Source organism: Doryrhamphus excisus, linkage group LG15 (genome assembly GCF_037039965.1).
Source record: "Doryrhamphus excisus strain RoL-2023G ecotype Guam linkage group LG15, RoL_Dexc_Guam_v1.1, whole genome shotgun sequence".
In the NCBI taxonomy this organism is placed as follows: Eukaryota; Metazoa; Chordata; class Actinopteri; order Syngnathiformes; family Syngnathidae; genus Doryrhamphus; species Doryrhamphus excisus.
The window spans coordinates 14,517,224-14,534,049 of NC_136371.1; the positions used below are offsets into that span (position 1 = coordinate 14,517,224).

A 16,826-nucleotide genomic window follows, 5' to 3' on the forward strand; every position below is an offset into this window, starting at 1 on the left:
TTTACACTGGATTTGCACAGGTATGAGTGAAACCTGAATTTGTACTTGTGGTTCATTTACATGCTACCAGATGGTGGAGGGAAATTAGGTGAGCAAGTGTAAATGCACTTTCAATTACAACACATATGATCTCACAATCCATTATGGCATAGACGCCTGTGCAAATCCTTTCCATTTTTATTTATCATTGGTGTGACATCACTGTTAAGTTTCAAGGCAAAAGGCAGTCCAGAGGTCATTAGACAGAAGGCTGGTAACGCTTCACTGAGGCAGGGCTTTAAGAATGGCGTTGACCTCCTCAGCAACAGCAGTCAGGGCGAACTCAAACTGGTCCTGAAAACAGGAACGTCAGTCACAAAACAGTACAGGTGCGCTTTGAAATGTTTATTCCCCCACAAATTGACGAAACAATATTATTATATATAGTGGTCTAAGAAAGTGTTTGCCCCCTTCATAATTTCTTACGTTTTTGCATGTTAAATGTTCCAGATCATCAAACAAATGTAAATATTTGTCAGCCTAGAAGAAATGCTAGCAGAAATTTCCACCCATTTCCCGGAAAATGGCCCTCATTTTAATGTTGACACCTGTGTTATATTGTAACTATATTGTTAGATTTGCTATAACGTATTTTAACAAACAAAGTCAAACAAAATGATTGCAGTACTGAAACACGAAAATATTTATTTAGAATTTCACAGTTACAAAATAATTGTTTCTCATTGAATAAATATTTATTTGATTTTTTTTTCACATTTTTTAAAGTTGCATGAGATACACGACAATACCAGTGACAAAACGTGATATGGCACAGAGAGGACGTTTCTGCAGATGTTTGTCACAAGCGGGATATCAACACCAATATCAACTCTTGTGTGGACTTATACTTGACCAAATACAATGAAGTAGATGTACTTTTCCATTCGTCTGAATCATGCACATATACTTCCTGAGACATAAACATCATGTATTAAGCAGCACAATGAACAACAAACCACACAAGCACAAGCTGTAAGGTATTCTGCTTGAGGTTCCCACAAAAAACACCACAGGATCTTTACACTGGATTTGCACAGGTATGAGTGAAACCTGAATTTGTACTTGTGGTTCATTTACATGCTACCAGATGGTGGAGGGAAATTAGGTGAGCAAGTGTAAATGCACTTTCAATTACAACACATATGATCTCACAATCCATTATGGCATAGACGCCTGTGCAAATCCTTTCCATTTTTATTTATCATTGGTGTGACATCACTGTTAAGTTTCAAGGCAAAAGGCAGTCCAGAGGTCATTAGACAGAAGGCTGGTAACGCTTCACTGAGGCAGGGCTTTAAGAATGGCGTTGACCTCCTCAGCAACAGCAGTCAGGGCGAACTCAAACTGGTCCTGAAAACAGGAACGTCAGTCACAAAACAGTACAGGTGCGCTTTGAAATGTTTATTCCCCCACAAATTGACGAAACAATATTATTATATATAGTGGTCTAAGAAAGTGTTTGCCCCCTTCATAATTTCTTACGTTTTTGCATGTTAAATGTTCCAGATCATCAAACAAATGTAAATATTTGTCAGTGACCACACAAATGAACACAAAATGTAGCTTTTAAATGACTATTTTTATTATTAAGGGAGAAAAAAATCCAAACCTACATGGCCTTGTGTAAACATAACTGAGGTTAATTGACATCTATCACTCTGGAAAAGGTTTTGAAAGCTTTGGGACTCCAAAATCACAGTGAGAGCCATTATCCACATATAGACAAACAACCAATCACACCCACATTCATACCTATGGACAATTTGCAGTGGCCAATTAAACTAGCATGTAGAAAAATAGCTGGAGAAAAATATATAATTATATATTATTATCATATAATAATAATAATATTATTATTATTATCATAATTATAAGTATATATTATAAATATATATTATATAATAATAATAATAATATTATAATATGGTAGCAATATTAATTGTTATTATTATTATTATTAAGTTAAGTGCTCTGAGAGCGCAGCATTTTGTCTATGTACTGGTTATAGGACAAAGGTGGGCCGCTGACATTTTTTGATTTTCAAGTGGGTCGGTAAAGTTTGGGAACCATGATCCAAGATCTCATGGCACACCGACCTTAGTGCGAACCATCCCAGCCCTCTGGTCACGAACGTGCTCTAGCGTCGCAGCAATGTCAATCTCCTTCACACCTGCCGAGCAGCAGAAAACACCCGCCGTAACTTTGTGGATGATGACTTTAAACGCTAAAGCTTACCTTTGGCCATACGATTCAGAACCATGTCGATCAGGATGTAAGTCCCGGTCCGACCTGTTCCGTTACTATGACGAGAACAAGCAAAGAAGAAAAAGTCACAGCTTGTTATCACGTTCATGTACTGCAATGGTTACTCCTGAATTTGTCATGGCACACCTGCAGTGAACGATGATGGGACACGAGCGTCCTCGGTAGCATTTATTCACCTTCCTGAGGAGAAACAAGTAGGAAAATATCATCCATGCTACACGTGGAGGGCACAACACATACATTTTCAGCGATGGGCTTCTTGCTGCAGCCACATCAGTCCATGATCATTTTTGTGACTATGCAACTGGACCCAGACTACTAGCTGCAAAACCACAAGAATGACACAGACAGACATGTTCAACATGAAACCACTGCTAGAAAGAGTGATGCAAAGGAGACCTCGATATTGTCTTCTGCATAACTATCTTTTGATTTCACACTTGCTTTCACTGGAGTTGTACCTGCGGAAGTCCAGTAGAGGGCGCGTGGATGTGGGGATACCATGAGCCGGCCAGCTGAGGAAATGGAACTGAGTGAGAGTCCTGGTCTCTTGCGTTTGAACATTCTTCAGGTAGAAGCTTCTCACCAGGAAGTCCTTGCACCAGATGTGCTCGGACACCAGGTTCACCTGCATAAAGACGAAACAGTTAGCGAGGAAACAGTCAAACAGCGCCATGTGGCAGCTGTGGAACTCACCTCATAGATATGGTACAGAGAGGAACCCTCATCAGGCCAGTAGCGGTCGCATTGTTTTTCTCCTTCCTCCACCAGAGCTGTCATCATGACGATCACCGTGCAGCCATTCTCCCACACCATCTGCACAACATCCAATCATGTCTTGGTATGACATTTCCAAGCCATATTTTGTGGCCCTCTACTGAGATACTTCAGCTTTCTTCAATTAAGATCTAGATCTTAAGATCTTAACTAAGATCCAGCACTGAACTTGTGAACAGTGAAATGGGTTACTAGACACAACACATTTTCGATGTTTGTTTCTTTCTGTCGTCTTTTTCCTGATTACGGAGTCGCCACAGCTGATCTTTTTGAGCCGCATACAGACAGACAGACTTCCTTTATTGTCATTGCGCAATAACACAGCAGCGAAATTGCCAATGAAATTTCGTTGCCTGGCTCCCGTATAATACCAGAGACAAAAGAAGATAAATAATAATAATAATGTGGGGCGGCACGGCGGTCTAGTGGTTAGCGCGCAGACCTCACAGCTAGGAGACTGGGGTTCGGTTCCCGCCCTCGGACGTCTCTGTGTGGAGTTTGCATGTTCTCCCCGTGCATGTGTGGGTTTTCTCCGGGTACTCCGGTTTCCTCCCACATTCCAAAAACATGCTAGGTTAATTGGCCAGTCCAAATTGTCCATAGGTATGAATGTGAGTGTGAATGGTTGTTTGTCTATTTGTGCCCTGAGATTGGCTGGCGACCAGTCCAGGGTGTACCCCGCCTCTCGCCCGAAGACAGCTGGGATAGGCTCCAGCACCCCCGCGACTCTCTAATGTGGAGAATAAATAGATGACATCTTATATTATATACTATATACTATTCCGGTTGCCAGTTTTTAATATTATTGGAGCCCTCTACACTTGAAATAACACTCCTATAGTCACCTTTACACTCCTTTTACCCAATGTAGTGCACATAATATTGGGTATATTGGGTAATATAATTACCCAATCGTGCACCATTTTTAATCATTTGACAGCCCTAATTTTTACATTTGTTTTATATTTTTTCAGAATACTTTTTTGTGGAATACAGCCCAGATTGTACCTCTAACAGCCCCCCGAGTATGTTGAGTTTGACTTGGCTGTTTTGACCCCTGAAGTGTCTGCACTGACCTGCCAGAAGTCAGAGATGGTGTGCGACAGGGGGCCCTGGGTGGCGATGTAGGCCGGCATGCGAGGGTCGTGTTCAATCTAGAAGGAGTGAAAGACAGGGTGGACTGACTACAAAGTTTTCATAGAACATAGACTGTCCAAACGTTTGGTTTTTTAGCCTTTTCACAAAATAAAAATGGCTCCTGCACGCTCTTGATGTAAAGGTTTCTGCAAAACGAACTGGTCCAGTAGTGACACACTCCACCAGTCAACCAGGAGAACCTTACAATGGGGCTGGCGTTGATGTAGTCCGAGCGAGAAGGGTTGATCTCCGCTTTGAGCTTCAGCCTGGCATGATCGTCTGGATGAACGACAAGAAATAAAACATTCATCATGTTGCATGGTGACACTTCCAACCTGCTGTGGGTTCCTCACAGGGCAGAGAGTTGTGACAGCGGTTCTTCTTGGCATTGGAGTCACTTTGAGCTAGGGTCACGCTGCTGGGCTCAGCCTGGTAGGAGCACAGAGCTTCCCACTCCTTAAATAGGCGGTCTTTGTTCCTCAGATGGTCCTCCATGTATGCCTTTTTAAAAACAGGCCATTTCAAATAAGTGCATCATTAAGGTTGTACTAGTAACGCTAACTCCATGAGAACAAAAAGGCATATTTAGACTGTGAAAGGAGGCTGACCAAAATCATGTGACCGGTGGAGATGTCCATGTTGACCTGCACAGGTTCCTCGCACCATGACGGCGTGCTGCTGTGGGAGCTGGGACTGGGCTGGGCCCCGTCACTGAACTGGGACGACACGCTGCTCACTCTCGAGTCGATGCCCCCGACGGCTCCTCCGGCCCCTCGCCCTATACCGGCTGCTGCTCCTCCGCTCATCCCTCCCACGGCGCCCAGGGCGGCAGCTTCCAGGCGTCCAAAAGCACCTTTTGAGGCCATATGCTGGCGACACAGGTCCTGGTGAGCCAGTTATGCACGTACAGTATTTTGTTGTATCTTTTCACTTTGAAATCCCTGTTCAATATCATATGTCATATTCATAAGTAGAGACGAAATCATTAGAAAGGTCAGAGAAAAAATGGTCACACTAAAAAGATGGTTTGATGATAATAGATTGTCCTTGAAGTAAAACTAAAATAATGCTGTTTGGTAACAGCAGAAAGGACACACACCAGCAAATACAAATAGACGTTGTAGACATTGAAAGGGTGAAGGAAAATACATTTCTGGGGATCACAATAGATGAAAATATGAGCTGGAAACCTCATATTACAAATATACAACATAAGGTGGCCAGAAGAATTTAAGTATTGAACAAAGCAAAATTTGTTCTTAATCAGAAATCACTCCACACTCTTCATTGCTCTCTGGTTCTACCATATCTTACTTATTGTGTGGAAATATGGGGTAATAACTATAAAAGCAATCTTCACTCGCTAAATGTACTGCAGTAAGGATAATTCATAATGCCGCCGACAGAGAACATACTAACTCCTTATTTCTAAAATCACAGATACTTGAACTTGCTGATATAGTTCATCTCCAAACAGCTAAAATAATGCATAAGCCTAAAAATAACCAATTAGCTAAAAATGTCATCCAATACTTCTCTACAAAAGAGGAGAAATATGATCTCAGGGAAGAACTACATTTGAAACACTTATATATGTGCGAACTACGTTAAAAAGCCATAGCATTTCAGTATGTGGAATCAAACTATGGAATGGATTGAGTAAGGAAATCAAACAATGCACAACGATGAGCCAATTCAAGAAACAATACAAGCAGTTGATGTTTGCTAAATACAAGGATGAAGAGTCTTGAACCAGTCATGATGTGCTATATATATCACTATATTGACAATTACTATGGTACCCATTATGTCATTGGATGCTCATATCACCTCGTACTTCGGTATGCGACAAAAATAAAATAAAAATAAAGAAACTTAAACTATATTAGGAAAGCAGGAAGTGAACAAATGTAACAGTTACTGATTGTAAAAGTACCAGATGGAGGGGTAGGATTTAATAAGCTTTGCTTCTTCCTACTCCTTTTGGACATGTGGAACTGGGAACTGATTATGTGATGCACTCAAATGTAATCTGATGCATGTTCAAATGAAATAAAACCATTACCATTACCATTACCATTACCATTACCATTACCATTACCATTACCATTACCATTACCATTACCATTACCATTACCATTACCATAATGGCCTCCTCACCTGGTAATCCTGGTGGCTGAAGCTGCCTGCATCCGTGCCCAGGCCCAGCTTCCTGGTCGCCAACCTGTGGGCATGGTTACGCAAGCAGGTGATGCTCAGAGCTGCCAGCAGGATGCCGCCAATGCAAGCAAAAGCCACCAGGGTAGCAAAAACCCAGCGAGAGCCAGGATGGACAGGAGTAGCCAGGGGTAATGCTTGTCCATCACTCTTCATTGGCTGATGACACAGAAATTGCACTGAATACATTTGATATATAATGGAGACACCCACTTTTTAATGCAAATGCAGTACAAGAGTGGAAAGGTCTTTTTATTTCTTCCTCTCACCTGCTTGTCGCTATCCTGCACAAACTTCAAGCCTGCTTTGGGCTCCAGGACGTTCTTATCTGCAACTGTGCAGAAATAATTCATCATTGAGGATCACGTTGTGCTACACATAAAAGGCAGGCAAACATCAGAAACATTTACCGTGTTTCTCTTCCAAATTACCAGCTGATACGTTTCTGGAGTCGGAGTCGATTCCAACCTCACTTGCAGAAGATTGACAAATGACGTTAAATGTGTTTAAACGTGGTAAAAGCTTTGCTTAAAAGGCAATGTCATACTCTTTAGACTTGTTCTTTTCCGGGTTGCCAAACATTGATGAGCTTGTCTCCTTTTGCACCTTTACTGTTTTGGAGGATTTCATGGTGGGCAGACCTTTTGGGGTAGCCATCTTGTGCTCCATGGAGGCCTCTGTGATCTGAAGAATGAGCAGAGGAAAGAAAAATGGGGAGTAACTAACCTTCCAAATGAAAGAAAATACAACCAGTGCGAAACTGATTTGTTTGCTAAAGTAGACCTGTTTATGTCGATGCCCCATGGACTGGCTGACTGAAGTCAACATAACTGAAACTAGCCATTGTTTGTACATTTCTTAGTGACATTGTCCAGAGAAATGATGGAGAATGGGCAATAAGCAAGGAGTGTGCATTTGTTGACTTGGTTTTCCTCCATTTGTGCTTATTTTTCTCTTGTTAATAAAAGGAGTTCAAGTGCACCGTCAGTCCAGTTTAGAGTACTATTCTAAACTGGTCTCTGGGTGTCAGTAACATTACACTGATGAGACAGTAGCCACCAGGAAGTAACTTGTCAAGGCTAATTTGAGTCATTCATTCATTCATTCATTTTCAACCGTGATGAGGGTCGCGGGGGTGCTGGAGCCTATCCCAGCTGTCTTCGGGGAGAGGCGGGGTATACCCTGGACTGGTGGCCAGCCAATCACAGGGCACATATAGACAAACAACCATTCACACTCACATTCATACCTATGGACAATTTGGAGTTGCCAATTAACCTAGCATGTTTTTGGAATGTGGGAGGAAACCAGAGTACCCAGAGAAAACCCACGGGGAGACAATGCAAAATCAGAGGGTGGAACTGAACCCGGGTCTCCTAGCTTTGAGGCCAGAATGCTAACCACTCAACTGCCATGAGGCCCTATATGAAAACATTTGATTCATAAATAAGGAATCCTACTTTGTGAAAATTCACTTTAGGTCTGAATGAATTAGTGTATATGTTATTAATGAGGGCCCCACTCACCTTTTTCCCAGCGGCAGCATTGTTTCCATTGTTATCTGGAAAGTGGATATGTCACATGATTAGTTGTGCTGACTGTGGTGACAAGCATCATCATTATGAGGACCAGAAGGATGACAGACCTTTTGTGGGATTATGGCTGAAGGAGCTTTCCAGCTGCAGCTGTTTGAGCATAGCCGGCAGCCTGTCCGTCTGCTCGGGGGACAAATCTTTCACATCCAAGCCATAGTGGTCCAGCAGCGCAGCCAGGCGTTGGAGAGAGCGTGCTGCAAATTGGTACATGAACTATTATGGTAATGGTAATGGTTTTATTTCATTTGAACATGCATCAGATTACAATTGAGTGCATCCCATAATCAGTTCACAGTTCCACATGCCCAAAAGGAGTAGGACGAAGCAAAGCTTATTAAATCCTACCCCTTCATCTGGTACTTTTACAATCAGTAACTGTTACATTTGTTCACTTCCTGCTTTCCTAATATAGATTATAGTTAAAGTTTTTTATTTATTTATTTATTTTTTAATTTAATGTTATTTTTGTCACATACCGAAGTACGAGGTGATATGACCATACAATGAGTTTGACAATATAGTTTTTGTATTTTTTATTTATATTTTAATATTATTATGTATATTTTTATATTATTATTATTATTATTATACTTTTTATATCATCATTTTATTTATATTTATATTATATTATATAAGTTTTTTATAATTTTTTTTTAATTTTTTGTCACATACCGAAGTACGAGGTGATATGACCATAATTATCACCATTATTGCATTCTGGTGGTCCATTTGTGCCTCAAATGAATTCATTTTCTCTCACCGTCCAATCCTGCCATGGCGTTGTACTTCAGCATCGGCTTGCTGCGCTGCTGCTGCTCCGTGCTCAGATGTTTCACTTGCGCAAGGTAGTCCTCATCATAATCCAGTGGGAAGTCCAGATCCAGGAAAGAGGAGGCCATCGCTGAAGCTGTGCCCGGCGCTCCCCTGTGGCGGGAGGAGGAGGAGGAGGAAGAGGACGGAGAGGTGAGGTAGGACAGCATGTGCTGGAGAAGCTGTCTGTCTCTGTCCACAGCTTTTCCTTGGAATCTGGAGCGTGGAGGGACGCGGAGGAATGGAGAGACTGGATTATCTTCCAGAGAGTTAAGGGATCGCTCATCCTCGTCCTCATAGCCAAACTTTTGCTGCAACAGACACAAATGCAACACAACTGCTCAAGTTTTACACACTGGTGTTAACTCTATTCCCCTACCTGGTGGTAGATGTACGGGTCCAGCAGGGGCTGTATGGAGGACTGAGAGGGGTCAAAGGTGAGATACTGAATGTACTGCTGTAGCATTTCCGGGTCACCTGACTCCTCAGCAGCTCTCTGATTTCTCCACCTGGAAAGACACATGGATTTAAAAGATCTTCACCATCAGGTGCAGCATGCCGATGGGATGGGACTTCGCTTACTGTTTGCGCTCATGAAGCTGCGAGGAGCCGAGAGTGGGAATGTGACTCAACTCTCGCCCAATTGTTGCCTGGGTAAGGTCATCCTTCCAGGTCATACCTGCTCAGCCCGCACAGTTGTCAAAGGCCATTTCCTCTTTCTTTTTTCAACAATGTTGAGACTCACCTTGCACCATCAGGTCTTTTAGGACTTCCTGCAGCTTATGCAAAGTAGGCACGGACACCAGGTACAGTATGGGATCCTGGTGAGGAGCACGGCACTGTCCGAATAAACCATCTACCCAGGGAGAGATGATGAGAGGCAACATGAAGCAGATATATCTTTGTTTATTCATTCATTAAAATAAAATAAAATAAAATAAATGGGATAGGCTCCAGCACCCCTGCGACCCTCGTGAGGATAAGCGGTAGAAAATGAATGAATGAAATTAGTTTATGGTGAGTGATTTTATTTAGTTTTTTTGTCTGTAAAGTACTTTGAATGGCCTTGTGTACGATTTCTGCTCTACAAATAAACTTGCCTATGCAACTGATGTGTGAAATCTGCGGAACAATCTAAATTCCCTCATGTTTTGGAAGGTTTTTCTAAAAAATTACATAATAATTACTTTCTTTGACAACAAATTACATTTATGAAAGAGACATTCTGTTACTAATTCAATGACTTTCTGGGAAAGTAACTACACTAGTCACTGAATCTAATGTAATAATTCCATTAGTCAAAAATGGAGGAGAATGTAAACGTTAAGCAAACAGGAAGGTTTTATGGGGAGGAGCAAGCGTGTCCAAAATGTTTCATATCCAGTATGTCACTTCGGGACTTATAAGATGTATTATTGGACGTTTTTATGGCTTAAAATGGTTGAAGTGCACCTTGATGATACATTGAGTGTAATGGCAGCAACATTTACTGCAGCTGCAACCTGAAGCAGAGCTGATGTTTTTGTGTGTGTGTGTGCGTGGTGATGAGTCATCGCCACTATCTCTGATCAGACACACCAGGGACACACAGTTGTCAGGCAGTTGATGTCACTGTCGCCATAGTAACGGCTTCCATGTAATGCAATTGGCTGGCAGCAGCTGACGGAGGAGATATTGTTTACATTGCACTTCCGCCCACCCCCCCCACCTCACTGTTCGACCTCACTGACACGGCATTCCGTATTATTCCGCACCGTTAAAAACGTGAAAATAACTGTGTCATAGCACAGTAAATGTACGTTTTCTGTTGATACTACAGTATATTCTTGAAAGCAGGTCATTTCAGTGGAACTAACAGTATTACTCTGTCAAAACACAACAGTTTGTATTTAGTTATTTTACTCTATTTATCAACAATTGTATTTAATCAAATAAGGCAATAATTGTATTCTTTCAAAGTGTGGCTCGGAGGGCATTCTCAGCCCGCAGCTTGTTTTTTGTTTTTTTTATTACATTGTGGAAATAAAATTTAACTTAAAAAGGCAAAACGCAAAGAGAAGAAGCAGAAATGTTGATACAAATTACTAAGGATGTCCGATATTGGCGTTTTTGCAGAAAACCAACATTGTCCAACTCTCAATTTCCAATACAGTATGTATCATGACTTACCTCCTGTGTGTAATGAATACAAATAAAAAACATATTGCATATTTATGCTGCTGATACTTATCCCTAGAAATCCCTACAAATAACTAATAATACAAGAAAGCTATGTTTTTAAATATAGTCAACAAAATAGGCATTAAAAATGATGTCAACAGCAGCAATACGATTTGTAAAGCTGCACATTTCGATGTGGCACAAACATCCGAATAAGAACAAAGTGTGAACGAATACAATCTGTGTATAGCTGGATACTTTTTTCAGTATTAAGGTGTGATATTAAATTAGAAGACGCCTCGCTTGCACCCGTTATTGCAGATTGCACATTTACAATCCAAAGGTGACTCTTGGAAATCAGTCAAAATGAGCAGCAAGTTGTAAAAAGCAGTTGCGAAACTCACCGTCGATGCACAAATGATCTCTGGGACAAAGCTTCTTCTCGAACAAGCAACCTGTAAAGAAAAACAATCTCTTTCAATCTTACGGCTACGTGTGGCGCTACAGGAACACAATGGCTACGTCTTGATTTGTGCACTTTTGAGTGCATCAATGCGGGATGTTGCACTCAACACTGAGTGCGCAGCGATGGAATCTAACCACCTTCCATCAAGTAGCGGAAGGGGATGGACTAACTTCAGTGGTTGCAATTGTCTATTAAAAAGGAGAGAAGACATAAACAGTAAATATTGGAATTGTCTTTTTAGGTAAGCGCGCAATTTGGGACGGCACCACCCTAACTTTTGGTGGGGGTTACATTATCCACCAGCAAATGGCAAAAATCCTTCAGCAACCTGGTGTGTGTGCACCTTGTAAACCAGGAATATCCAAAATGTGTCCCACGGGCTATTTGTGGAACATGTTTTTTATGTGCCTGTGAACCGCACATTGTAGAAAAAATGACTCATAAAAGTTTACAAAACAATAAAAAATAGCAATTTATCATCAATCCGTGTAATTAATGTACCAATTTAAGCCCCGGCCATTTCCGGTTTTTGCCCCGCCCATTCCAAGTACAGTATTGGTGAAGCGATGCGCACCCGTTTAACTTGACTGAGGTGGATTATGTATGACTGCGTCTTCACTCCCTGGCAAATAATGGAGCGTCTTATTTTGATTCATGAGGAATCCTGATTCTCACCATGTGTTGCGTTGCACGAACGTCACACTGACATCACAACTGCAGGAATGGCTGAACGGCCAAGAAAGGAAAGCTTTGGGGAGAGATGAATAACCCCCAACACACACCTCCTCCGCTCTCGTCATCTCCAGAAGATTTCAGTCTGTCACTGTTAAAATTGTCGTAAACTGAAGGGATTTCCTCTCCAATAAACAATAATACCAATAATGATGGTACTGTTGCCAAGCGACAGCCGAGGAAACAAGGTTACAACCCTTTGTGGATCAGCTGACCCTTGGACTTTTGTGTGACTGCATCACAGTGTGAGCCTTATTGTTGTTCACGGACATCCAATATGGACTCCTCCTCTAATGGACTGCTCAGCATCACACTTCCACCACAAAAGATATTTCACCCTGTGAGGCCTGCGGCTGTTTGTTGCCATTTAAAACCTCAACATCTAGTCGACCTTGATACGTATGTGAGCACCATGGAAGCTAACCTCACTGGCAGGTGGACCACGTAACAACCACACAATCTAAAAGTAACCTTTTCTTCTGATATTTCCAGCATCATACCATTTTAGTGTGTACTCTATACACAATAAAAACTTCATTCAAAACCAGAGTACCCGGAGAAGAACATGCAAACTCCACACAGAGATGACCGAGGGTGGGATAAAAAATAAAATAAAAAATTCATAAAATAAATTTTAAAAAATTAAAAAAACAAAAAAACTTTAATTGTATTAGGAAAGCAGGAAGTGATCAAATGTAACAGTTACTGATTGTAAAAGTACCAGATGGAGGGGTAGGATGTAATAAGCTTTGCTTCTTCCTACTCCTTTTGGACATGTGCAACTGATTATGTGATGCACTCAATAATCTGATGCATGTTCAAATGAAATTAAACCATTACCATTACCATAAACACGAGGACGAGCACCGTGGAAGAATGTGCAATATTGGCAGCACATTAGCTTGACTGTAGGTCAACCTGGATGTAGTCAGGACAACAAGGAGGCGGTCCATCTCTTCATGTCCTTTTCGCATACAACAGGTCACCATAACACATTTTGCATCCATAATTGTACTACAAATTATCGTTGATGTCCAATAACACTTGGTCTAGAAACAAAATGCTTCTAATATGTCCAGAGTTTTGACATAAAGGGCTTTAATTTTGTGGCACAGTGGTAATTAGGTCCAGTGCACCACTGTGCGTTGTATGCAAAATTAGTTAAATTAAATCTCTCTCTTGGAAATGAAGAAAATGCGTGCATATAGAGAAATTTCATGAACGGTAGCAAAAATTTAAACTACAAGGCAGATCATTATAAGCAGCTGGTGGAAAACCTCCTTAAGTCCTACAGGAGTTGACTGAAAAGGTACACTTTTTGCATTCCCATCATAGAGTTAGAAATCTCACAGTTTTTCAATATTTAAAGTGAGCGGTGACTTCTCCCACTTTGTTTCAACAGTCCCTGAACACAGCATTTAACTTTCTCCCACGCTGCACAGGTATGCTACTATACTGTATTTTTACAGGTAAAATCCGATGACCTTATTGAGTGCTAATGTGCATATCTGTATAGTGCACAAACTCCAGGCTGGTACTGGTGGATGTGTATTCATTTAGTGCTGTTACTTAAGTTTCCTGTCATAGTTTTACACAATACATAGCTTTGCTAGAATGTATATATTTTGCTGATGTGTTATATTTCCAGGTGACTAGCTAGCACGCTGCTAATGCCACTTACATCTGTTCTCATCTTCAGTCATGGTCACATTGACACAAGCCGCCAAATACTAGCTGTCCACTAGCTGTCCACAAAAAATAGTAGCAGTAAATTGTGCGCACAAAATCTCCACTTCTTGTTTTGATTTTGTTTATTCAACAGGGACAGTTTCAGGGTAAAATAAACAACTGAAAAAGCAGCAGTCACCATGGTGCTGACAGCCCGAGCTCATTTGCAGGCTTTTAAAACATCGAAACTTCCTCAAAGCAAGGAAGCCAGGAAGTTGAAGTCTGCTAGTTTCTGTCCGTGGTGCTGAAACAGTAATCTCTCGTTCATTGCTGTTAATTTGTTCAAGACCTGACAGTGACAAGTGATTTTTTTGCGAAATAGTATTCCTTAGATGTATATTTATATATAATATTTGTACTTTTTAATACTTTGTAGTGGGCGGCACGGCGGACTAGTGGTTAGCACACAGACCTCACAGCTAGGAGACCAGGGTTCAATTCCCACCCTCGGCCATCTTTGTGTGGAGTTTGCATGTTCTCCCCGTGCATGCGTGGATTTTCTCCGGGTACTCCGGTTTCCTCCCACATTCCAAAAACATGCTAGGTTAATTGGCGACTCCATAGGTATGAATGTGAGTGTGAATGGTTGTTTGTCTATATGTGCCCTGTGATTGGCTGGCCACCAGTCCAGGGTGTACCCCGCCTCTCGCCCGAAGACAGCTGGGATAGGCTCCAGCACCCCTGCGACCCTCGTGAGGAAAAAGCGGTAGAAAATGAATGAATGAATACTTTGTAGTTAGCGCATAGAAAACCTGTTTATGACTTTATAAATATGTTTTTTAACGTTATAAGAATTTAACGCTATAAGAATCCAGGGAAACACCCCTGTAGTCAACTTTACACTGTATAAGCCAATATAGCAGACATAGTAAGCATAAACAATCTATTTAAGACGCATGTGTCATGTGGTAAATGTGTTTAGGGGAACTAAGTGGGGGTCAGACAGGAAGTGATGTCAGGGGTTCAGAGTTGAATTTCAGCTCGCCGTTGGTTAGTCTTTGTTTTTATTAGGGACTACAGTGACTGATGATTCAAACCTGCAATAAAAGCCTGTTGTTCTGGAGCTTGTGTGTCTAAGCAAACATAACAGTAACATTACTGACACCTATATATAGTAACCAATGCAGAACACTACATATCATCCACAGCGTCTTTGAATGCATCTTTTAAATGCTTTACATTTGGATTTTAGATATTTTACTTCCAACATTATGAAATTTTCCATCAAAAGTCTGCAAAGAAGCTCGTCATGTTCTTTTTTTCTATTTTTTAATAAACTATTTCAGATCGTGTCTTGACTTAGTTTGCTGTGCTTATTGCAGAAAAGCTGCTTATTTATTAACTGTTTATTTTTTGCTTAATATAAAATGATTACAGCAGACAGACACTATTTACAATAAAAGCGACACACTCGAAGATCAAAGCAAGATTTCCAAAACTGTGCAATTTGATGTGCTGTGGAATTATTAGAGCCGCAATGGATGAATGAATAACACGCTCACCGGGAAGCGCCGCCATAGAGAAGCGGATCTTACCGTGTCTGGCGGCCGCGTTGAGAGGGCAGGCGGCGGTGAGAAGGAGGCACACAGCCCCCCACAGCCGCCAAGACTTCATGGTACCGTACCCGGGAGGCACCGGAGCTCAGGAGGAGAGAGAGCCACCTGGCCGCAGTTCGTCTACCAGCTCTCCATGACGGAGGAGAAGCTGCTCCTTCTTCTGATGATGCTCCACTCTGATTGGAGTCGTGCGGAAGATCGCCACAGAGGGGCGCTGTTACCCGCTTGCAACGCACCTCTAACTTGAATATGTCAAGTAATCGGAAGCATTCACTTTCATTTTCACTTCATTTTGGGCGACATTGTCCTGTAAATGATGGCGGTGTAATAGCACAGATGGGTTGTACAATCAGATGGCGTCTGTCCTTCTAAAATAGAGCTTGTGTTTTCCAATTAGTAAATGTTGGCGATATGCCCCATTGTGGGATCAATTCGATACTCTGTAACTCTACAGCCAGTCTTGCCGATACCAATACTCTTTATATTGTGGTTTATCACAAAGTTCAATTTCTCAGGAATGATTGGTGTCACATCTGTTCTCAATCAAGAAATCACTTAAATAGGACCTGCCTGACAAAGTGAAGTAGGCCAAAACAACCTCAAAGGCAAGACACCATACCGAGATCTAAAAACATTTCAAGGACAAATGAGAAAGAAAGCTATATCAATCTGGACAAGGTTATAAAGCCATTTCTGAAACTTTGGGACTCCAGCGAACCCCAGTGAGAGCCATTATCCACAAATGGTAAAAACATGGAACAGTGGTGAACCTTCACAAGAGTGACCGGCCAAATAAAAGAGCAACTATCCAAGAGGTCGCAAAAGACCCCACAACAACATCCAAAGAACTGCAGGCCTCACTTACCTCAGGTAAGGTCAGTGTTTGAATCCACCATAAGAACACTTGGCAACAAGTGCATGGCACACTTCCAAGATCAAAACCGCTGCTGAAGAAAATGAATATTAAGGCTAATCTTAATTTTACCAGAAAAAGAAATTGATGATCCCAAAGACCTTTAAGAAAATAACATTTTTGGAAGGTGTCCCTTAACATCTGGTGTAAAAGTGACGCCGCATTTCATAACAAGAACATCATACCAACAGTAAAATATGGTGGTGGCAGTGTGATGGTCTGGGCTGTTTTGCTGCTTCAGGATGAGAATCAGTGATGATGGACATAATGACGAGGCCAGGAAGGGCTGAGAAGAAGGTTAAGAAGAAAATGCTTTGAAAGAAGCGGCTGCCAGTCAAGATGATTGGCATTTACAGTATATCACTTGCCTTCCCTTTGTGGCACCGCTGCTGAGCAGCATAATTCTTATGCTAATATTGGCCTATGAAGAG

The 16,826-nt window shown here is 41.5% G+C and overlaps 1 protein-coding gene across 2 annotated transcripts; it reads right to left on the reverse strand.

The window, feature by feature from the left end:
* Positions 1-664: 664 nt before the first annotated feature.
* On the reverse strand, positions 665-15,665 carry LOC131104246 (receptor-type tyrosine-protein phosphatase-like N). 2 transcript variants are annotated; one of them, XM_058051229.2, is made up of 22 exons: positions 15,462-15,665; positions 11,405-11,455; positions 9,586-9,696; positions 9,423-9,519; positions 9,220-9,349; positions 8,791-9,151; positions 8,081-8,224; positions 7,962-7,996; positions 6,983-7,119; positions 6,846-6,907; positions 6,705-6,769; positions 6,379-6,594; positions 4,827-5,087; positions 4,572-4,719; positions 4,424-4,497; positions 4,158-4,235; positions 3,001-3,120; positions 2,766-2,932; positions 2,431-2,484; positions 2,275-2,339; positions 2,136-2,209; positions 665-1,389 (listed from the first exon to the last, which is right to left on the reverse strand). In XM_058051229.2, the coding sequence occupies exons 1-22, from the start codon at positions 15,538-15,540 to the stop codon at positions 1,318-1,320; spliced, it is 2,601 nt and encodes an 866-aa protein (XP_057907212.2). In that variant the 5' UTR covers positions 15,541-15,665; the 3' UTR covers positions 665-1,317. The 2 variants fall into 2 exon arrangements, with proteins under 2 accessions (XP_057907212.2, XP_057907210.2); XM_058051227.2 differs by having other exon boundaries at positions 4,827-5,102.
* Positions 15,666-16,826: the final 1,161 nt, after the last annotated feature.

Excerpts from the sequence above, each read along its gene's own strand:
- LOC131104246 (XM_058051227.2), bottom strand. The coding sequence starts at position 15,540 with ATGAAGTCTTGGCGGCTGTGGGGGGCTGTGTGCCTCCTTCTCACCGCC. Across the intron at positions 3,121-4,157 it reads CCATCTCTGACTTCTGGCAG|ATGGTGTGGGAGAATGGCTG; the intron begins GTCAGTGCAGAC and ends GATGTTGTGCAG. Across the intron at positions 2,210-2,274 it reads TCTGAATCGTATGGCCAAAG|GTGTGAAGGAGATTGACATT; the intron begins GTAAGCTTTAGC and ends GCTGCTCGGCAG.